Source organism: Ranitomeya variabilis, chromosome 2 (assembly GCF_051348905.1).
Source record: "Ranitomeya variabilis isolate aRanVar5 chromosome 2, aRanVar5.hap1, whole genome shotgun sequence".
Taxonomy (NCBI): domain Eukaryota; kingdom Metazoa; phylum Chordata; class Amphibia; order Anura; family Dendrobatidae; genus Ranitomeya; species Ranitomeya variabilis.
The window spans coordinates 352,865,726-352,890,515 of record NC_135233.1 but is presented as its reverse complement, the minus strand read 5'-3'; the positions used below and the strand labels follow the sequence as shown (position 1 = coordinate 352,890,515).

At 41.3% G+C, this 24,790-nt stretch overlaps 1 protein-coding gene across 1 annotated transcript; it reads right to left on the bottom strand.

The window, feature by feature from the left end:
• Positions 1–2,382: 2,382 nt before the first annotated feature.
• LOC143805872 (cytochrome P450 2F2-like) lies at positions 2,383–20,265 on the bottom strand. Its single transcript, XM_077285604.1, has 10 exons — positions 20,179–20,265; positions 16,883–17,060; positions 14,403–14,565; positions 10,060–10,209; positions 8,238–8,398; positions 4,843–5,019; positions 4,602–4,743; positions 3,551–3,735; positions 3,309–3,450; positions 2,383–2,819 (listed from the first exon to the last, which is right to left on the bottom strand). Exons 2-10 carry the CDS (start codon positions 17,057–17,059, stop codon positions 2,617–2,619), a joined length of 1,500 nt encoding a protein of 499 aa, XP_077141719.1. The 5' UTR covers position 17,060; positions 20,179–20,265; the 3' UTR covers positions 2,383–2,616.
• Positions 20,266–24,790: the final 4,525 nt, after the last annotated feature.

The following is a 24,790-nucleotide window of genomic DNA, read 5'->3' as shown; positions in this document are numbered from 1 at the left end:
CATAAAGTGGGCGGTGGACACGTTACGGTACTATCTGCTGGGTCGTAAATTCAGATTGATATCTGACCATGCCCCACTAAGATGGATGAGGGAAACAAAGGGTAGAAATGCTAGGGTCACCCGTTGGTTCTTAGCCCTGCAGGACTTCAGTTTCCATGTGGAACATAGGGCCGGAAAGCTGCACGGTAATGCGGATGCCCTATCAAGAATCCCTTGTTTAGTGGGGAAAAGTGCCAAGCCCCACGGCTTTAGGCAGAGGGGGGAGGTATGTAGCATGGCTAAAGGGTGTGTAGTCGACGGGAGGTATGTGCCACATAAGTGCCTTGTTGCTGTAATGTAGCCAGGAGTATTTCTTTATTGTATATAACCATGTATATATATCTGCCTCAGGACCTGTGGTGATGTCAGACCACATGGCTAATCATGTGATGGGTTACTGGGTGTGGTTAGCTCTATATAAGACAGGCAAATGCTTAACACAGGGGATATGTGTGGAGGTGAAACCCTCCTGAGTGTGTTAAGGCTACAAGAGTGAGCCTGGTGGACTGGACACTTTGGTTTTCTTTTCCTGAACTTAAGGCTATTTGTTTGCTGTTATTTTTCCATGTGGTTTATGACGCAATAAACCCTCTGAACTTTAAAGGAACGTGCCTCCTGAGTGTCAGCCATCGCACCTGAGTGAGTGACATCCCTACAATATATATATATATATATATATATATATATATATATATATATATATATATATATATATGTACCCTGCACAGAATTGCTTCTCTCACTCTATATACTGGGTGTAATTTTCCCATTATTGATTTATTATTTTCTATATCCCTATATGCAAATAAAACACAATCTTAGAAAACCTGTTTAAAAAGGGTTATCAGTCACAAGTTTGGAAGTTATCCCCTATTCTCTGGATAGTGGGTACCTTTTCAAACGCTGGGGATCCGACCCCTGGGACCCCCAAGATCCTGAGAACCAGAGCTCTGAGGAAGACCATGTAAATGGATCTGTAGTCGATCATACCACTGTTGCACCATGTACATGTGGCTCTTCAAGTAACTCCTCTAAGAAAATGTTAAGGAGCATGACCATGCAAAGCAAAATTCATTGATCGAGGACTGTATAGTTTGTGGGCTGGTGGGATTAGTGTGGCAGGGCTACTTTTTTGTCCCAGTCTGTGTCTTCACACTGTATTCCCATGTGATCTTGGAATAAAAAAGCACAAAATAATGCACCAGTGGTGAGTGCCACTTATTTTTCTTCTCATCATTTTTGAACATTTTACTGCTGCACAGTTGAGCACCATCACATCTGACATTCTCTTTTAATCAACATTGCATGTTCCAGTGGTAAATACTTGCAGCAGTGCCAGTTGGCTGCTTTTTTTGAAAGGAATGTCTTTACATTATGTTCTTTGGATGGAAGAGATCCTCAGTTTTTCCCAAATGTTACTAAATTCCTAAAGTGGTTTTAGGGGTAACGTTTCTCCTTATGGAGAGTGACATACCAGCTCTGGCATGTCAAGATAAGGAGGCTTATTCGCCATGCAATGCTCCTTAGGAAATTTAATATGCAAATTGCCTTATTAGAGAGAAAGGGGACTTGAACTCTATAGCGCCACCTGTTGGAAGCAGTGATCCTACAAGTCATAGTCATCCCTTAAATAAGTCGTGCAATATGATTTAGAATAACAGCCTAATCAGAATCTCATTTTGCAGACACGGTGTTTTGAGCTATTGGCCATCATCAGTGCAAAGTATGAGAGCTAATTTGGCTAGGTGAGAGGCTCTGGACTGGGGTCTAAGGGGCAATGTTTCTCCTTATGGAGAGTGACATACACTGCACTGATGAGGGCCAATAACCCGAAACACTGTGTCGCAAATTGAGAGTCTGATTCGGATTTTATCCAAGGTCATTTTGCAAGACTTGTTAAAGGGTTGATTGTGGTTTCTAGGATCGCTCCTTCCAACAGGTGGCACTATAGAGTTCAAGTTCTCTTTCTCGATGAAGAGGTAATTTGCATATTATATTTCCAAGAGGAGCATTTCACAGTGAATAAGCCTCCTTAGCCTTGACATGCCAGAGATTTTATGTCACTCTCCATAAGGAGAAACATTACCTCTTAGACCCCAGTCCAGAGCCTCTCACCAGAGTTCTCATACTTTGCACTGACGAGGGCCAATAGTCCGAAACACCATATTTGCAAATTGAGATTCTGATTTGGCTTTTATCCTAGGTCATATTGCAAGACTCGTTAAAGGGTTGATTGTGACTCTTAGGATCCCTGCTTCCAACAGGTGATGCTAAAAAGTTCAAGTCCTTTTTCTCTCTGAAGAGGCAATTTGCATATTAAAGTGGTTTTAAAGACCCTCAAAATAATATTTTGTATTTATTGATTTATTTATTTATTAACAGCAATGCTCTCTTCAAGTGGTGTAGCTGGTAATGCAGCTCATTTCCATTCTGTAAATTGTTATATATTCCATAAGCTAATGATACAAATGAGTAATACATGGAATGTTATCTTTCTTCCCTATAATCAAGTTGGTTCCCGCACTCATGAACACTTCACTAATCTCCTAATCTCTTAGGATCTTACAGCTTACTATATCATTGTTCTTCTTGAGAACATGTCCGGGGTATAAGACATATCTCAAAAGTGGGAGGAATATGCCCAATCCCACATCCCACCGGAGCAACTGAGATTTTTTCGGGGGGCACTAGTGACTTGATGGTGAAGTTCTGCAGAAGTGTGGTGATAAAAATAAAAAGCTCAATCTTCGCCAATGTCATGCCTGGGCAAATTCTTCTACCTGGAAAGAAAAATCAATGAATTTAAAAACATCTAGAATAGGTGACATATTCGGCTTTATATTATATACACATTCATTTTAAAGGGTTGATCTAGGATTTTTTATTTTTTTACTATGTGCCTAAGAACTAACAGGCAGGTATTTGCTACCTACCTGCTTGTTGTGACTGCCGCGGATTCTTTTTTTCTCTGCTCTGTTGACGGGGCGTACTGCTGAAGTCATGCTGATTGACAGCCTCTCCCCACTACGTAACTGCGGAGAGCCGGCTGGCAATCAGCATGACGTGGTCAGTCACACCCCATGAAACAAAGCAGCCCAGGAGAGGAAAAGCAGCTCTGTTGAATTGGAGCAGCCAAATGTTATATGGCTGGTAACACCCAGCTGTCATTTAATTTATACATTTCCAAGTGGAATATCTCCAGAATTCGATGCCCTGTTTGGTCCAAAATCCAATTTTTCAATTACAAACTAGTTTCATGTCACTCTTACCTGCAGAAAATGGCATCAAGGACTCGTTCTTCATTAGTTTCCCATTTTCATCCAAAAAGTTTTTTGGGTCAAAATTCTCAGGGTTCTTGAACTGTGTCTTGTCATTGTGCGCACCTGTAAGAACTGAAGTGAAAGCTGTCCCCTGTGATTTGGAAAATAATTAGAAAATTGATGAGTAAACCTTCTTTTAATGCTTTTATTTTTCATTTTTAATATTTGCTTTAGTCCAAATTGGTACTTACCTTCTTGAATTTAAAATTTCGAATCTCAGTATCCATGGTCAATTCATGGGGAAGAGCCAATGGTGTCACATCACCAAATCTCTGAACTTCATGTATAAAAGCATCTGTGTACGGCATTTTGAATCTGTCCTCATAATTTGGTGGACGTTGGCCAATTACGTTGTCTATCTCATTGTAGACTTTCTCTGAGGAAAACAAAAAAATTATATATATATATTTTTATATGCTGCTTAAAGGGGACCGATTATCAAAAAATACCTAAAGTTTAAATCAGATTTTTGTGTTACATGTATTTTTAATAAAATTTTGAGAATGTTTTTTGTTTCATATTACTATCATTATTTATTTTTTTAAAAGTTGTAATTTTGCAATTTCAGGGCACTTGGGATTTTTTACACTCAAACACCCTGTCCTTTCAGGAAGAGATAATCAGAAGGTTGCAGATCATCACAGGCAGTACTATAATGACAAGTAACACCACTAAAAGCAACTGATGTCATATTTTTACCATGATTAATGACAGTTTTATGCCTGAAACGCGTCATTTTATTGCCTTGGTACAAAAATGTTTAATGTACCTAGAATGATATAAGCTGTACTAATAAATTGGTAAATTTTTTTATCCAAACAGCTGGATGCCTATGTTTGATTGTCTGCATTTCAATGTAAGCAAATGCTTTCACTTTTTATGCCAAAGATCTTCACAGCAAATCTACAAGAGCTGCAGAACATTGTATTTTGTGCTCATCTGATGTCTGACCCTGCTACTCCTCCCTTCACAATGACTTTTTCCCATGCATATTAGACATTTTAATACAAAAAAGATAGGGTTTAGATCTGAATATTGTGGCTAAGTACATGTGTTGTTTCTTGAAGCAACAAGAAGTTAGAGTGTGAAAGAAGAAATTAGAGGTGTGAAAATTGCAATGAATAAAGGATATTGAACAAAATAAGAAAAAAACTGATTTAAACGATAGGTCAATTTCTGATGATAGCTTTCATTTAAGTTCTCATAAGGCATTTAAAGATGTGTCTGATACTAGTTACATACCTGCTATACTGGGGTATTTCAAAAGAAGCAAAAATGTAAATCTGGTGGTAGTGCTTACTGTTTCTGTCCCACCAAAGAACATGATCATAGTGTTCATCACCAAAGTATCAGTATTGTAGATATCTGCTTTAGTCTTCCCTTCCTATGTGAAGACAAGAGAAAATAGTGTATACTATGATAGAAAGTGCTTCTTAATATATATGTGACAACTCATGGCCACTTGTGTATGGGAGGGGGTTACCTTCTCAATTTTGGTCAAGAAACAGTCAATAAAATCCCTTGGATTATTAATGTCAAACGTTTTCATATTGATCTTCATTTTCTTCCTGACATAGTCTGCCATGAAAGAAAAGTTTTCCTTAATTTTATGATGAGGTCCAGGTATATACTTTAGGACATTTGGGTAAATGTTGTATAGCTGAAATAAAAGAAAAATGATTAAATTAGATTAAATTAATAAAAAACAGTCATATCTACACCCATGTAAGGCTCCCATAGGAATTTCTGTATACTCAATAGTTAACATATTTGGTCCCTCTTCTATAGTTAGGAGCAAATTTATATGTTTACACAGGAGTAGTGTTGAGCATTCCGATACCGCAAGTATCGGGTATCGGCCGATACTTGCGGTATCGGAATTCCGATACCGAGATCCGATACTTTTGTGGTATCGGGAATCGGTATCGGAACCACATTAATGTGTAAAATAAAGAATTAAAATAAAATATATTGATATACTCACCTGTCCGGAGGCCCCTGCACCATACCGCTGGTAACCGGCAGCTTCCGTTGCTTAAAATGAGCGCGTTTACGGCCTTCCATGACGTCACGGATTCTGATTGGTCGCGTGCGTATATCAATATTTTTTATTTTATTTCTTTATTTTACACATTCATATGGATCCCAGGGCCTGAAGGATAGTTTCCTCTCCTTCAGACCCTGGGAACCATCAGGATACCGTCCGATACTTGGTGTCCCATTGACTTGCATGGGTATCGGTTATCGGAATCGGCGAGATCCGATACTTTGCCGGTATCGGCCGATACTATCCGATACCGATACTTTCAAGTATCGGACGGTATCGCTCAACACTACACAGGAGACTGTAATTGCTTAAAGGAAGAGAATATCATTCCAATATTTAAAGAAGCACTCCTCCTCCCATCAAAGTTTTTATCTTAGTATATTGCATTCATCATATTATATAGCACTGTGTACTTACAATAGTTCCTTTTTTCTTTCTACTAGTTACCGTAATTCTTCTCTTTTCTGTGCTCTATGTAGAAACAGGAAGTCTCTTGTCCCTACATGACTCATCATCTCTTCAACTCCTGACCCAGCTGCTCCACTCTTCCCCTCTGCTGTAGGCTTTTGCAGTGACTCATGACTTGTGCAGAGAAAATTGACCTCCTGTTCCTAAATAGAGCTTAGAAGGATTCAACTAGTCTGTTTTTAATCAAGTGATGTTATAGACCTAATGGAAAAGAGAAGAATTAGATGGGATAGAAAGCAAAATGAGGAATTGTAAAAGCACAGTGCTAGTTCATATAATGATTTGGATAATGGATAGGTGTCTTATAGACGCCTTTCTATTACTAAGCAGTGGGTTTGATGTCACCTGATAATAGAAAGGTGACATCAATCCCACAATATGAACCCCACTTGCCATCGCTACAGGCCAAGTGGGAAGAGCCGGGCAAAGCACCAGAATTGGTGCATCTAAAAGATGCGCCTTTTCTGGGCACCTGTGGGCTTCTAATTTTAGGCTGAGGGGGGCAATATCGATGGCCCATTACCATCTTAAAAATACCTGCCCTCAGCTGTCAGCTTTAGCTTGGCTGTTTGTCAAAAATGAAGGGGACCCACGCTGTTTTTTTAAATTATTTATTTAAATAATTTAAAAAGTCAGAGTGGGCACTGTTGTGAATTTGTTCTTGGGCTCCCTCTGGTGGCCTTTAGCGATATGGCTGGTCTTGGCTGGGTTCAGCTGTTTCATTTTCCTGCTAAGCGGGGCCTATTTAATTCAGCTGGACCTTCACTTGTTGCCTGCTGTCAGTGTATTCAGTCCTGATTCAGTGCTCTCCTGAATATTCCTTGTGACCAGTCTCCTGCTAGGAGAAGCTAAGTTTGCTTGTTCATTTTGCTCATGATTTCCTTGAAAACGTTTCTCAGTATATTATGAGTTCAGTCCAGCTTGCTTTTATGTGATTTTTCGCTTGCTGGTTAGTTCTGGGGTGCAGAGTGCGCCCCTCACATCGTGAGTCGGTGTGGGGGTTCTTGTATTCTCTGCGTGGTTTATTTTTGATAGTTTTTTTACTGACCGCACAGACTCCTATCTATTTCCTGTCTATCTAGTATTAGCGGGCCTCATTTGCTAAACCTGTTTTCATTTCTATGTTTGTATTTTCCCCTTAACTCACCGTTATTATTTGTGGGGGGCTATCTAAAACTTTGGGGTTATTTCTCTGAGGCAAGTGAGGTCTTTGCTTTCTCTCTAGGGGTAGTCAGTTTCTCAGGCTGTGAAGAGGCGTCTAGGTTTTCAGGTAACGCTCCACGGCTACCTTTAGTGTGTGTGGATAGGATCAGTATTGCTGTCAGTATAGCTTCCACATTCCCAGAACTCGTCCTACTATTCTGGTTATATGTGTCAGGTCAGTCTTGAGATCCTACCACCGGATCATAACAGGGCACCCCTCTTTTCTTAATAACCAGCCTTGCTGAAGCTGACAGCTTAGGGTTGAAGCACTCAGATGTGAGTTTTGCCTGGCTGGTTATCAAAAACACAAGGGAATGCACGTCGTTTTTAAAAAAAAATTATTTATCTACAGCGCAGGCATCGATTGATGCATACTTTCGGCAGCAGCTCCTGCTCTCACTGTTATTAGCGGTAGCAGGCATCGACTGAAGGGACCAATAGTCTCATCAGCCAGCACCAATGACTAGAGGTAAACTTTATACTTTCAATCACAGCTGGGAGCTCATGCTGTCTTTTGACAGCGTGGGAACGGCGGCTCTCTGACCGGCAGTGATGATTTTACCACCAATCAGAATCGGTGTTTGCCACACATGACAGCATGACAAACACCCGGTGTTTAGGAGGCCAAACCTGACCAGTAACACAGACTTCCTGGTTAAGTCCATGTTCGGTGTCTGTGCCCGAACAGTAGGTGTTTGATATGGACACCGAACTTTACTTGTCTGGTTCGCCCATCTCTATATCTGACCCCTGCCTTCCCCGTTAAGTTGACATTTTGAAGTTTTCTGTGCTGTTCTCCCTCCTGAAACTGACCAATCTCTATTTCACTCTGCTAGCCTGGGGCTCCCTCCTCTGGCCAACAGCCACTTCACGAAAGCAACATAGGGGACACCAATTTAATTCCAGATGCCCATATAGGAGTTTAAGAATGAAAGCTGGAGTTTCCTCTGGGTTCTGCCAATTGGTGTGACTAGTATTCAGTCTGTCCAAGGTAGCCATACTGAGCTAGAGGCTTTTGACAGACTTTACATATGGCAAACAAAGCACCTATAGCTCCTTAATGCAAAATCATAGACTACACAAACACGCTGAGCACATGAGTCTTTAATTGAAAATGTAATGTATATAACATTTATTCTTAAATCTAAGGTTATACTTACTATTCCCCAGCGTGAGCTCATAATTTCGAAGTTGTCTTGAACACATTTTACAAGTTTTTGAAATTTTTCATCTTGATATTCAAACCGATTACCAAATACCACAGAGCAAATCACATTGGACACAGCACGTAATGTGTGGTAATTGAGATCTATAGGGGATCCTAAAATAACACATACAAATAGGTAAATCAAAAGTTAAAGTTCAGGGTTCACAGAATTGATGTCATGTTTTTAAACAGGGTTAGTTGTGTGGCATAACTAGGTTTACTGTTGAAGTCAATTGTGATGATCACACAGGGCTCATCAGCATGCTCTCATTAATGGTGCCTCACAATATTATATTGGGTGATGGTGAAATGGACTACTGCTAGCCAGCAAGAGCAGTGTGTCGGTCTCACTTGGTATCAGCCATCGCACTGCTGCACACCCTTAAAATCTGCCTTCCAGCAATCATCTGACCACGCTGAGACAACACCCAATCTCCACCCCCAAGCTACAGGGTCCCCGCACAGCATAATCGCTGGGAGCAGCGGTGTCCCACCTCCCAACAATGCTAGGAGTGCATCTCCTAGAATGTGATAACCGGACTGAGCGACCACCCCCTCGAGCTCCACCCCCCATGGTGACACCCCACCCCCCATTGCCTGTAAAGGGCGATGGGCATTTCAGGCCTGTGAGCAGCAAAACTCTTCGAAAAGTTTTTCCTTGCCAGTCTTCATGAACTATGCCCTGGAGTAAGATGTGACAAGTTCATTAAAAGATAGACATGTTCTAATAAATCTTTCAAATGCCGCGTTCCACCACTCCAACTGGAGTGCATTTTTGTCAAAATTTACACCACATTTGTGCAGTAAGTTATGAATACAGTTAATTGGAATTAATTCACGCAAAGATGTCCATCGCACTACTTGGTCTACAGGCCATGACAGTAATCTGGGGCCACTGGACAGGAGCCATGAAACCAACCTCTTACATTGATTAGCAAGCCAAGTGCAAAATCATGGTTACGGCATTAAGCATATCTGATGTCATGCTATATTGGTTTATCAAAAGAAGTCTTGTGGATGCAAATAGGTAAGGGGCAGTTCGCACAGTTTCTGTCCTATGGTCACAGATTACTGTCATGTCCAATAGACCGAGTCATTTGAAACAATTCACACCAACTATAACTGTATTGAAATTGTTGGGTGCATTTGGTCATGCCCCATCATGCCCCAGACAAGGCCACTTTTCGAAAAGTTGGCTGAGGTGGCCATGACTGGCATAAGTTTAAGCGCAAAAAAAGTGACATTTCAAGCAGTTTCATGTCACAAAAACTTCTTGATGAATCACAACCTAAATTTTCACAAAAAAAGTCATATTACTTTTACTTAGTCCTTGTTTATCATTCCTCTGACTTGATTCCAGTATATATGAAGCAGTTATTCTGTTATTTCCTCACTGTATGTTGGTATTTTCTAAGCACTATGCGGTGGTATTTTTTTGCGAGGCACTGCTATCAGACAATTCTTGTATGGTGGTGGCACTGTAGAACACTAATGTTTAAGCAACCGTACGCAGGTGATAGTTCACCAATGAATGGTTCTGTTATTGGGCTCTTTGCTACACAGTCTGCATACATGGACACTGTTTAATGGAGGCATTTTTAAACTGCATGGCAGTAAATCAAAAGGAGGTGGTGACAAATGCAGGCGCTATATAAGGCACAATTCAAAAACAGGCTTACCCTTGATTCTATTCTGCAATCATGTACCATATTAAAAATACAAAATTGTAAAGGAAAAGCGAATATATGAAGTATGTTGATAATGTTAAACCTTACCATTAGACTTTCTCAGCACCTCAGTCAGATACGTAGCCTCCTCTCGTATCCTCTCCTCAAAGCTTCGTTTTCCAACTCCAAAATTACCCAGCGTTAGCGCGGAAAACCGCCTGAACTCCTTCCACTTTTCACCATTACTGAATGCAAGATCTGTTCAATATAATAAAATAGTTAATTCCAAATGAAAGTCCTTATGGGCCTTTAGAGCTCAATACAAATTGTATTGCAGTAGCAAAATAAACTGCAGCATCGTCAAATTTTCAATAATTTATGTGTGATTTACACAAATTCTGGGTTTGGTAAGATACGGTGGGGGAAATAAGTATTTGATCCCTTGCTGATTTTGTAAGTTTGCCCACTGACAAAGACATGAACAGTCTATAATTTTAAAGGTAGGTTAATTTTAATATGGAGAGATAGACTATCAAAAATAAAGTCCAGAAAATCACACTGTATAAATTATATAAATTCATTTGCATTTTGCAGTGAGAAAGAAGTATTTGATGGCAAACAAGACTTAATACTTGGAAGCAAAATACTTGATGGCAAGTACAGCAGTCAGACGTTTTTTGTAGTTGATGCTGAGGTTTGCGCACATGTCAGGAGGAATTTTGGTCCACTCCTCTTTGCAGATCATCTCTAAATCATTAAGATTTTGAGGCTGTCGCTTCGCAACTCAGAGCTTCAATGCTCTCCATAAGTTTTCTATGGGATTAAGGACTGGAGACTGGCTTGGCCACTCCGTGACCTTAACGTGCTTCTTTTTGAGCCTCTCCTTTGTTGCCTTGGCTGTATGTTTTGGGTCATTGTCTTGCTGGAAGACCCAGTCACGACCCATTTTTAATGTCCTGGCAGAGGGAAGAAGGTTGTCACTCAGGATTTTATGGTACATGGCTCCATCCATTTTTCCATTGATGTGGTGATGTAGTCATGTGCACTTAGCAGAGAAACACCCCCAAAACATAATGTTTCCACCTCCATGATTGACAGTGAAGATGGTGTTCCTTGGGTCATAGGTAGCATTTCTCTTCCTCCAAACACAGCGAGTTGAGTTAATGCCAAAGAGATCAAGTTGTATTATACTCACCTGGGAGGGTCCGGTCCAATGGGCATCGCAGGTCCGGGGCCTCCCATCTTCATGCGATGTTGTCTTCCTGATTGCTTTGTGCCACGCTCCTGCACAGGCGTACCGATCTGCCCTGTTGAGAGCAGAGCAAAGTCCTGCAGTGCGCAGGCACTGGGCCTCTCTGACCTTTCCTGGCACCTGCGCACTGCAGTACTTTGCTCTGCCCTCAACAGGGCAGATCAGTATGCCTGCGCAGGAGCGTGGCAGGAAGCAAGCAGGATGACAACAACGCATGAAGATGGGAGGCGTGGACCGTGACCTGCGACACCCATCAGACCGGACCGCCCCCGGGTGAGTGTAATAAAACTTGTTTTTCTTCTCTTTCAGGTTGGACCAGGGGGCTAATCTACAGCATTACAGAATGCTGTAGATAAGCCCCGAAAGGCAGTGGCGGCTTCTTATAGCAGCAAAATGAGGTGACAGGTTCCTTTTAAGGTGATCTCTCACATTCCTTATGATCAAGGATACCCCACGAAGTAAGATTTTGCATGGTACCACAGATCAATGGTGATTGACAGTCATTTTGCATTTATTCCATTTTCTTACTATTGCACCAACAGTTGTTTCCTTCTCACCCAGCATCTTACTTATGGTTTTGTAGCCCATTCCAGCTTTGTGCTGGTCTATGATCTTGTCCCTGACATCCTTATAAAGCTCTTGCCCATATTGTAGAGTTTAGAGTCTGACTGATTAATTCAGTCTGTGGACAGGAATCTTTTATAAAGGTAACTATGTAAAACAGCTGACTTTAATGCAGGTAGCAAGTTGATTAGGAGCATCTTACTGGTTTGTAAGAGCAAAAACTCTTAGGCCCCGTGAACACGCTGCGGAATTTGCTGCGGATTTTTCAGCTGCGGAATTGGAAAATCCGCAGTGCAAAACCACTGCGGTTTTCACTGCGGATTTTCCTGCGGTTTCTTCTGTGGATTCCTCTGCGGGTTTTCAACAGCACTTTCCTATTGGTGCAGGTTGAAAACCGCTGCGGAATCCGCAGAAAGAAGTGACATGGTCCTTCTTTTTTTCCACAGCAATTCTGCGCGGCTTTTTCTGCATCGTGGGCACTGCGGTTTTGGTTTTCCATACGGTAACATGGTACTGTACACCGCATGGAAAACTGCTGCGGATCCGCAGCATCAAATCCGCTGCGGATCCGCAGCAAAAACCGCAGCGTATGCACATACCCTTAATGGTTGGTAGGAGATCAAATACTTATTTCTCACTGCAAAATGCAAATACGGTAAATTATATAATTTATACAATGTGATTTTCTGGATTTTATTTTTGATATTCTCTCTCTCATTGTTAAAATTAACCTACCCTTAAAATTATAGTGTGTTCATGTCTTTGTCAGTGGGCAAACTTACAAAATCAGAAAGGGATCAAATACTTATGTCCCCCACTGTAGGCACATTTCATGCTTATTAGCTTTGTTTCATAGGTAACAATACGTAATCTTGATTTTCTACTTGGAACCTTTGAGAGAGTTTGACTCGGTAAGTGTTGCATAATTTGGTAGCAGAAGAAACTTGTGAGAGTAGATTATATTGGGTAATTCAACTTTTATCTACACAGAACATAAGGTACATGCATCAGTTTCTTAATACAGCATAACAGACGTCTGAAAGACCTTTTACCAGAGAGAAAGTGAAACCATAGTAAAACAAGTATATGCATTATATTCAACTAAGCATATAACAGTAACAACATCGCCATCTACTGTCAGAAAAGTGTAAACTCCTCCTGCACGCAAATAAGTCTGTATCTTTTGCATATCTGCCAACAGTAAGAACCCATTTATTGGCCTGATTGTCTCTTGCTTTGGCATGTAAAGGAGTGATTATTACATGTTTCATGCCTTTCAATGAACCAAAGAAGGAAAGACAACAAGAATTCTAGCAGAAATATGTTTCCATGTGCTCTTTTATATTTTACAGGTCCTGGATTGCCAAGGATGGCAATCATTAAAGATGGGGGTTGTGTAAAGGAATGATAAGTTGTCTGAAACCTCCCTGAAGACGTTATGTGCTGTCATAAAAAGACTGTTTTATACTGAATTTAATGTAATATCCCCCATTAGAGCTAAAGTAGCTTAGACAGCTGGGAAAGGAACAGTTAACAGTCAGCCAGCCATGCAGATGGGTTTAGTGTTTGAGAGTAAAGCAAGGATATCTTCTGGCTACAGTGAATCAGGGTGAGTGAATAGTTCTGAGATGAGAAACATATAGGCCCCTTACTAAGATGTGTGTTAAAGGAAGATTGTTGAGGTTGCAAGTGTTGAAGTAATTAACTAGATCGAGTGGCAGAAATCAAACCAGAAAATCCTTGGCACTCAGGAGTGAGTCTTACAGGAAGGAGGCAACTGTAGTGAGTACTGCTTAAGCCAGAAATAGTTCTGTGGGTTAGGGGGCTCAAGGTAGCCAAGAAGGAGTGGGGCTGAAGCAGCACCATGTAAGCAGGTCCTGGAATGATAGAAATAACAGTAGCCAACCAGGCAGGGACACAAGTACTACTATAAAAGTGGAATATAGCACAAGAAAGAAGTTAATATGGAGATGGGAAGTCCAAGTTGTTTATGCCGTGTATTTGAAAAGTCCATGCTGCCACTTGCAGCCGATATGCCTGTGCCTCTGTGCAAAACAGATGAAGATTTTGATGTTAAGATTTGTACCTGCCACCAACTGTATTAATGTTATACTAGTAAAGACTTATTTACTGTATATAAAATAGACTGAGATCTTCCTTGTCTACTGCATAAGCTGGAGATTCCTGTACCATCTTCTAGTATGTGGCTTGAGCGAAGAATGCCGGAGTCAAACCATAACACATGCACCCAAAGGATCCCGTTTCACTGATGTCTGAGGTTGCAGTGCTGCATATTGACCTGTGCAACCATTACAAGCAGACACATTAAGTATTTGAATTACATGAAGAGCCTATTGATTCATTTTAGAATTGGGTAAAACCAAATTTCCCCTGTTGTGATGTTACCATGGAACTAAGTAGGACAATGTGGTAACAGCTTGTCGGTGATATTGTTCAAAGTAGGCCACCCCTCCAAATGTAGATAATTTGTCTAGATCCATCAATATTCCAATTTTATTCTCCTGGAACCATATAAGAATAAAAGTAGCCAAACAGCCAACAAGTGTGACGAAAAAGCCAATGAATAATACACAGAGATCAAAGAAGAGTAAACTTTCCCTGACTCTATACTCACCATCTCCTTTGGTAAAATCATAAAATGAAGCATAATAAGCTCGACCACTGAACTCTTCTGCTTTGTCAATGAAAGTTTCTTTGAGGGCTTTATAACTACAAAGAATGATAACTGGTCGAGTCCCCTCATATACTGTAAATATGTCACCGTATTTTTTCGACAACTAGGAGAAAACAGAGACATCCAACATGATAGGTTATGATCTGAAACTATACTATAATGTTCCATAGGTGGCCAAAACAAATACTATTGAGTAGGTCGATGGTTCTTAAGGAGCAGTACTAGAAAAGTGGGAAAGCTTCATATCCTCAAGGGATACACATTGCAGCTTGAAAAGAAAAACAATACATTGAGCTTTCACAGTTTCATGGGGAAGAGAGAAATTACAATGGGCAAAACTATAAATTTGTATGGAAAAGACGCAAACATATAGTCAACCAATGGAAAACAAAAAAGTACATGTGAACGGAGGAATGCAAATCCAAAATTAGGAAATTTTAGTATGAAAAGAAAACAAATATAACACAGCGCAAACCACCATCACAGAGACAGTGCACCAGCAGGGCGGGCGTCCCGGTGCCTCATAGCATCCATGCTGCAACACTGAGTCCTCATGACCCCAGGCCGCACCACCCGGCTGACACAATACTGCAGCAGCAATGGCTGCCACAGAGCACCAATCACCAGGTGAATAGATGTAAAAACCTCACCTTCCACCTGTTCTCAGACTGCGGACTGAGAGCAAAAATAGGCAGAACTCCTGCTGCAGTCTCTTGCTAATTTAAAAACACCGAGGTCAAATTGGAGAAGTGTGGGTCCAAGTAAAACAAAAATAAGAGGGGACAACAATGCAAATTCCAGAAATGCCAAAAATAGACATCCATACTTTTTTTTTAGCTTATTGCATGAACTGTCCTTTTTTTCAGTTCTACACTCCTCCCATTTGGCATAGGTGATTTTAAATAGCTGGAGACTGCAAAGAGAGTCTAGCTTATTTTTGCTCTCATTTGAGAGCTTGATGAAGGTGAGTTTCAGTGCTTCTTTCATTTGGTGTTGGTGATGCGTGGCAGCCATTGTTACTGTGGTTTTGTGCTTGTAGAGCGGTGCATTGTCACTGCAGCAGTCATTACCACACGGTGCCACTCCTTTAAGGCAAAAAAAAGTTAGAACCCACTGAGAGGTTCACCGTGACGTGGCAGTGGCCTCCATACAGTCTGTTACACTAAGAACCTCATGTCCAGTTATATATATTTTTGCCTAGCGGCATTAGATCGATGCATGATTTTTGGACATGCGATCCATATTGTGTAATAAATATGATAATTCAGAGACTAAAAGTGGAGATGAGAGAAAAATAAAAAAAAACACTAGTGACATATAGCGGCAACAGCGATATCGGTCAAGACAAAAAAAACATGTATTTAATGCAAATTTCTAGTTTCATGGGCATAACTTTTTAAGTTGCTCCCATGTGCCCCTGACCAAGCCTTGTGACCAGCTGATTAGTGTAGTAACTCTTAAAGGACACAGCACTTTACCCCTCTTCACCACCAGTGACATCCTGCTGGGCATTATCAAAAACTCACTGACACAAAAAGGACTAAAATCCTCAAAATGTATACAAAAATCACTGAAAAGAAGACAGAGATGCTTACCTACCCAGGCGTCAAAGCAAATGCACTATCAGGGTGCAGCGGACCCAACTAATTAAGGCAGAAACACAGGTGCAATTCCAGTGCACAAAAAATTCCAATCTGCATATAGCATTATTCACACACGAGTTTCCCATAAGTGACTTATATTTATTCGTATCATTAAAGAGAACCTGACAGGTGATACACACTGCTCAAACCGTGGGCAGTATGTATCACCCTCTGGCTAAATGATCACAGCCATGAATGTTTACTTTGGCGTTTCAGAGTAAAACATACTTTCACTAGCCTTTCAGGACCGAGCTGGACGGGTAACTAGCTGTACAAGCTCGTCCCCAGCAGCCTACACTGACTAAAAACCCTCTGTCAGTATGCACAAGCAAGCAGAGACTTGTCAGTAACTGTCAGCGGGTGGAAAGAAGCCGCCAACTATCAAAAGTTTGCTTCACTCTGAAACGCTGTAGAGTTTGAGAGTAAAATATACATGGCTGTGATCATAAAGTCAAGTCCTGACACATGTTGTCCACCTTTTGGTCAGCATGTAGCACCTGACAGATTCCCTTAAACTCATGCAGTGTATGCTACAATTGTCGACAAAATTGCAATCTCACATCAGTCATAACCCCCACACATTTCAGTGCTTAGATAATTGTAGAGATGTAAAGTTATCTAGCAATATTGTACTTGGCTCGCAGTACACAGCAGTGGTGAACACAGCATCCAATATCACACAACACAGCATCGAATGCATCAGACTTAAATTTGATCATAACAAAAGTGCTGCCTTCATTCATATTTATCCAGCACTTTCTTTCCAGCTTTACTCACATCCATGAGGGACTTCACAATGTCATCAAGGTTCATTAGATGAAGAGTTCCGATTATGGGAAGAGGAGTTGGTCCAGGAGGCAACTTTGACTTCTCCAACAGTAGCTTTGTATAGTTAAACAACACGCTGGTTATGAGAATCACCAAGAGGACGGTAACCAGTGAGTAGAAATCCATCCTATGGACAGAAATTAGCACCAAATCATCCAAAAATTCAGCCATATAAAATACTTGAATCACTTTCATTGACTATTTGCTGTCTAGTTTCAGAATCTTAATTTAGGGACAAGACAAAGTCCAAAAAAGTAGAAACTAAGTTTTATTACTGATGTGTTAAGACAAGACAGTACAGGAGAAGCAATAAGATAACTAGTCTCCTGGGAAAGTAGAGAGACAATAACTTGTGTCATATACCTAATGTTAAATGTGCTCACGGAACCAATCAGGAGGTCACCAAATAGTTACACGTCGGGCTAGGGTAGCTCAGAGCTCAGCCATACTTCTTGGATTCAAATGGAGTGCCGGAAGAATGGGCTAATTCCTGGAGAGTGTATCGTTCATTTTCATTAAGGATTAGGGAACCTGAACTGTAAGGTTCAGGGTACATACCTGACTTCTAGTGTCTGGTGCTGAACTCCAAACACGGACTTCTCCCAGAAATCCATGTTACTGTTCAGAGTTCAGATGCTTTATAAAGCTTCTTGAAAGACTGAAATGCAGCCAATCAACAGGCTTTTTAGCTGTGGACACTTCCAGAGTAATCCCAGCCATGGCAAGTATTGGCATGACTGTAATTGGCCGGTGCCACCCGTGTCCAGGCCTGTATAACCACCAGATCACGGGTGGTGTAGCTGATCAAGTGAGGGACAGTGTAAATTAAATAAATAATTTAAAAAAAACAATGTGAGTTCCCTCCTATTTTTAATAACTAATATAATAACTTTAATAACTAGATAGCTGTGAGCTGGTCTTATTATGATGCAAGTGGCCAATATCCATGAACCTTCTCAGCCTATTAATATCAGCCCCCAGCTGTCTGCTTTGCCTTTCATGGTTTTTAAAAAATGGGTGGATCCTAAAAAAAATACTTGGTGCCCCCCCTATTTTTAATAACCAGCTAAGGCAAAGCAGACAGCTTTGGGATGATATTAATAAGCTGGGAAGGTCCATGGATAGTCTCTCCTTTACAGCCTAATAAGACCAGTGGAAGACAACCAGAGTACTCAGAAAAATGTCCAAATATTGGTGGATCCATGTTCTGCAAGGTAACAGAGTCAGTTTGCCAGGATTATTTGCTATGCCACCATACAGGGGAATCATCAATCATCTCTACACTAGAAAAATTATAAATGCAGCAAATGTTTTGCTCTATATGTAGTTGCAATTTCTAGTGTGTTTACATGACCTCTGCCTCTTTTCTGAAATAGTAGTGGAGCGTTAATGATGGATGTGATGTAGGAAGATGGACCGGGCCGGTGATGCCTCTCTCGTGCCGGTGCCGGAACTATCGGGGCTTTCACCATTGTTGCAGGGGGGAAGGCTTTCCAACCCGGACAGATCTTTGCACTCAAGTGTAGATGTGGGTCAGGTATAAAAGGGGCAGTACACAAGAAAGCGAGAGACTTGGCGGGAAGACAGCACACCGCAGGAGAAGGTTGACTCACTCTCTTTGGGTCTATGCAATAACCCTGGACCGCACTGCAGTTCCTCAGATCTTTTGCACACTGACTGTGAGGGACATGAGGTTGTGTGTCCGTCCATTCCGACTACCGAAGCTCTGACCCGTGAGTGTGCGGCCAGGTGGATCGTCGAGGACCGGATAACTACATCCCTGGCACCAGCATTGTTCAGAGACATCTTCCAGTGGAGGCAGAGACTGCTACACCCAGTGGACATCTCCCTGGTGACCCGATTCCTTGCCTGAGAGAACCAGAATACGCTGTTTCCGTCGGGAGACAGTGCTTCAAATTCCTCCAAGAACAGGCCAGAGACTTCACGCGTCACCTACAGCGCCACCGTGGGATTTCAAGCTTTCACAGCCCGGAAATCATCAGACTGATAAGTTTACCAGTTTCCTAACCGTTTGTTCATACCCTGATACAAAACACAAGTTTATTTCCCCCTTAACCCTTTCCCTCCCTGCGTGGAATAATCTTTGTAATAAACCCGTTAACTCTTGTTCTTCCTCCTGCTCTTCACTGCATCCCACGTTCCTGCTATCTTACAGTGACACAGCACAATCGGACACATTCTCTATAGTTATTGCCTTCAAATTTACAAAATGTGTGATAAAAATGAATAGTTGTCGTAATCAAGATTTTATGTTTAAAAAAATAGTTGTTTTTTGTTTCTCTTCATTTTTTTTTATCTTCCTTGACCTTATCGATTAACAAAACATCCCACAATCTTGCTGTCTTCATCCTCACTACTGAACCAGACAATAGGATATCTATTCCCTAAAAGATCACATTTGATCATCTGACTCATAATAGCCACAGGCAAGATTATTAATAAATATTGTGCATGTCATAAAGGATGGTTTATCGGCAGGAATTCTGGCCCAAAATTGATAAATCTCTGACTCAAATTTAATTTTTACACTAGTATCTAAGGGGTCAAAAAAAAAAGAAAAATGGAATTCATTATACTCCAGGAGAGAGAACATTTTAGAATGGCTTATGTGACTCTAGTAGAAGAAAATAAAATTAACGCTTTCCTCCACACCCCTGGAAAAGCAAATATTTCTTCTCGGATTTGGCAAAATTATAGTTTGCAGCTTGTGCTTCCCTGTTTTTGGATCCGTCCTGAAATTTTTCAACTAAATGTCAAGGAAAAAATTAGAATGTTTAGGACCCTCATTTACTAGGCGGTCTCTAAGAATAAAATACCCAGGGGCAAAACCACCTAGCAATACTTGGCAATATTTTGGTGGTTATATTCAGCTTGTATGTGAATTGCATCATTTTGAGCCATCCGTAGAGTCAGTATTATCTGTATTCTTCTTTAATGATTTTGCATATTTTTTGTAACATCTGGTAATGTTATATAGGCTGTAAATGGCAATGTTATATTAGCACTATCTGGTGGTATTAATCTGATTAAAATTATGAGTAAACTGTCTAAAAATTGTAAAGAAAAAAAAAGTTCTGCGTTGCTTTTTGATCCTAAATCGATTTTCCCTGATATTCATGTAATAGAGCATGAGACATATAATAACCCAATAATATCACTGCCATAGTATAAAAACCTTAGCATAAAATGGTGACATGATCGAAAGTAAATTGAAAGTCACTTACTTTAAACTGCAGCGTGTGGCTCTCGACTTCTTTTTGGAATAACCTCTGATTACACAATAGTTAGCTCTAAGTAATGTTCAGTTCTTGTAGTCATGTGTATGAGGGGAGAGACAGAAATGCTCTGTCAAGGTGCCAAACATTGGCAAAAAAAATAATAAGACAAACATTTCATAACTGACTCTTTTAGGCCTGTTGTCATTTATATTTTGTGGTTATTCGTGGACTCCAGATATGAGCAGAATGAGGAATACAGTCAGGTCCAGAAATATTTGGACAGTGACAAAAGTTTTGTCACTTTAGCTGTTCACCAAATCATAATGAAGATAAAGTTATGTAATCAATTAGGTCTTAATGTGCAGACTCTCAGCTTTAGGCCGGAGTCACACTAGCGATTTTAAAATTGGCCCAATTTTGTTCCTGCAAAGTCAGTTTTTTCATGCAAAAACAATCCGATTTTTCACACCTAGCATCCGATTAACATCCGAATGCAGTGCAATTGCTATCCGATTGCAGTGTGAAGATGACTGAGGGATGATCTAATAACCATATATAAGTATATAAGGGGACAATACAGATATCTCTCCAAGGATTTGTCTATACCAAGGAATGTGATGGTCACAAGGGGGCATTCTCTGCGTCTGGAGGAGGGAAGGTTTTTCCATCGACATAGACAAGGATTTTTTACTGTTCGGGCAGTGAGAATCTGGAATTTCTTGAGTGAGAAGGTGGTGATAGCAAACTCAGTCAAGGGGTTCAAGAGAGGCCTGGTTGTCTTCCTGGAGCGTAACAATATTGTATCTTACAGTTATCAGGTTCTTTAGAAGGACGTAGATTTGGGGATTTATTCTGACTGAATATAGGCTGAACTGGATGGACAAATGTCTTTTTTCGGACTTGCTAACTATATTACTATGTTACTATGTAACACAAACTTTTAAATAGAGCAATTTTCTGTGTCATTTACACATCATTTTCAAAGGAAATATTCTTCAAAACACACACATATCTAATATATAAAGCTGAATGTGTGTGTGTGTCTGTATGTGTGTATGTCCGGGATTGACATCTGCACCGTCGCAGCTACAGTCACAAAATTTTGCACAGTTACACGTCTGGACCCCAAGAGCGTCATAGGCTATGTTGTGAGGAGGGTTGAGCGACTTTTCCTTTTTTGAGGTCGAGTCGGGTTTCACGAAACCCGACTTTCTCAAAAGTCGAGTCGAGTGAAATCGGCCGATCTTCTTGAAAAGTCGGGGTCGGGGATCGGCCAAAACACGACACCCAATGCAAGGTAATGGAAAATCTATATATTTTTATATTTACTTCAGCGCGATATATGTGAAAAGCCGGTAATTCAATTGCCGGCTTTTCATTTCTCCTGCCTAAACCCGACATGATATGAGACATGGTTTACATACAGTAAACCATGTCATATCCCCCTTTTTTTTGCATATTCCACACTACTAATGTTAGTAGTGTGTATGTGCAAAATTTCGGCACTGTAGCTATTATATTTAACCCCTTCCCGACATGTGACGGAATAGTACGTCACATGTCGGGACCCCCGCTTTGATGTGCGCTCCGGCGGTGAGCGCACATCAAAGTCGCGACATGTCAGCTGTTTTTTACAGCTGACATGTGCGCGCAATAGCGGCGGGTGAAATCGCGATCACCCGCCGCTATTAACTAGTTAAATGCCGCTGTCAAACTCAGACAGCGGCATTTAACTACCGCATCCGGCCGTGCGGCCGGATATGAGCGCATCGCCGACCCCCGTCACATGATCGGAGGTCGGCGATGCTTGTACATTGTAACCATAGAGGTCCTGGAGACCTCTATGGTTACTGATCGCCGGTGGCTGTGAGCGCCCCCCTGTGGTCGGCGCTCACAGCACACCTGCATTTTAGCTACATAACAGCGATCTGATGATCGCTGTTATGTAGCAGAGCCGATCGGGCTGTGCCTGCTTCTAGCCTCCCATGGAGGCTATTGAAGCATGGCAAAAGTGAAAAAAAAAAGTTAAAAAAAATGTGAAAAAAATAAAAAAAATATAAAAGTTTAAATCACCCCCCTTTCGCCCCAATCAAAATAAATCAATAAAAAAAAAAACCAACCTACACATATTTGGTATCGCCGCGTTCAGAATCGCCCGATCTATCAATAAAAAAAAAGCATTAACCTGATCGCTAAACGGCGTAATGAAAAAAAAAATCGAAACGCCAGATTTACGTTTTTTTGGTCGCCACGACATTGCATTAAAATGCAATAACGGGCGATCAAAAGAACGTATCTGCACCAAAATGCTATCATTAAAAATGCCAGCTCGGCACGCAAAAAATAAGCCCTCACCCGACCCCAGATCACGAAAAATGGAGACGCTACGGGTATCGGAAAATGGCGCAATTTTATTTATTTATTTTTTTGCAAAGTTTGGAATTTTTTTTCACCACTTAGGTAAAAAAGAACCTAGTCATGTTAGGTGTCTATAAACTCGTACTGACCTGGAGAATCATAATGGCAGGTCAGTTTTAGCATTTAGTGAACCTAGCAAAATAGGCAAGCAAAAAACAAGTGTGGGATTGCACTTTTTTTGCAATTTCACTGCACTTGGAATTTTTTTCCCGTTTTCTAGTACACGACATGGTAAAACCAATGATGTCGTTCAAAAGTACAACTCGTCCCGCAAAAAATAAGCCCTCACATGGCCAAATTGACAGAAAAATAAAAAAGTTATGGCTCTGGGAAGGAGGGGAGCGAAAAACGAAAACGGAAAAACGGAAAAAGCTCCGGGGGTGAAGGGGTTAAGGGTTAAATCGCGGAAAAAATTGGCGTGGGCTTCCGCGCAATTTTCTCCGCCAGAGTGGTAAAGCCAGTGACTGAGGGCAGATATTAATAGCCTAGAGAGGGTCCATGGTTATTGGCCCCCCCTGGCTACAAACATCTGCCCCCAGCCACCCCAGAAAAGGCACATCTGGAAGATGCGCCTATTCTGGCACTTGGCCACTCTCTTCCCACTCCCGTGTAGCGGTGGGATATGGGGTAATGAAGGGTTAATGCCACCTTGCTATTTTAAGTAGTGTTGAGCATTCCGATACCGCAAGTATCGGGTATCGGCCGATATTTGCGGTATCGGAATTCCGATACCGAGATCCGATACTTTTGTTGTATCGGGAATCGGTATCAGGATCGATATAATGTGTAAAATAAAGAATTAAAATAAAAAATATTGATATACTCACCTCTCCGACGCAGCCTGCACCTGCACCTTACCGAGGGAACCAGCAGCCTTCTTTGCTTAAAATGCTCGCGTTTAGTGCCTTCCGTGACGTCACGGCTTCTGATTGGTCGCGTGCCGCCCATGTGACCGCGACGCGACCAATCACAAGCCGTGACGTAATTCTCAGGTCCTAAATGCCTAATTCTAGGAATTTAGGACATGAGAATTACGTCACGGCTTGTGATTGGTCGCTGAGCGGTCACGTGGGCCGCCGCAACCAATCACAAGCTGTGACGTCATCTAAGGCCCTGAACGCGCTCATTCTTAAGAAGGAAGGCTGCCGGAAAGAAGCAGGCCGCGTCCGAGGGTGAGTATATACCTAATAGGAATATACTCACCCTCGGCTTCTTTCCGGCAGCCTTCCTTCTTAAGAATGAGCGCGTGAAGGACCTTTCGATGACGTCACGGCTTGTGATTGGTCGCGGCCGCCCACGTGACCGCTCAGCGACCAATCACAAGCCGTGACGTAATTCTCATGTCCTTAATTCCTAGAATGAGGAATTTAGGACCTTGGAATTACGTCACGGCCTGTGATTGGTCGCTGAGCGGTCACGTGGGCCGCCGCGACCAATCACAAGCCTTGACGTCATCGAAAGGTCTTTCAAGCGCCATTCTTAGGAACGGAAGATGCCGGTTACCAGCGGCGATGTCCAGGCTGCGTCGGAAAGGTGAGTATATCAATATTTTTTATTTTAATTCTTTATTTTACACTTAAATATGGATTCCAGGGCCTGAAGGAGAGTTTCCTCTCCTTCAGACCCTGGGAACCATAGTATCCCATTGCACTGCATTGGGTTTCGTGTTTCGGCCGACCCCGACTTTTTTATAGGATCGGCCAATTTCACTCGACCCGACTTTTGAGAAAGTCGGGTTTCGTGAAACCCGACCCGATCCTATAAAAATAAAAGTCGCTCAACCCTAGTAAGGTGACATTAAGCCAGATTAATAATGGAGAGGCGTCAATTATGACACCTATCCATTATTAATCCAATTGTATGAAAGGGTTAAAAAAACACACACACATTATTAAAAAGTATTTTAATGAAATAAACATTCACAATGAAGGCATCAAAACTATGATTTAACAAATTAACACATGTGGAATTATATACTGAACAAAAAAGTGTGAAACAACTGAAATTATGTCTTATATTCTAGGTTCTTCCAAGTAGCCACCTTTTGCTTTGATGACTGCTTTGCTCACTCTTGGCATTCTCTTGATGAGCTTCAAGAGGTAGTCACCAGGAATGGTTTTCACTTCACAGGTGTGCCCTGTCAGGTTTAATAAGTGGGATTTCTTGCCTTATAAATGGGATTGGGACAATCAGTTGTGTT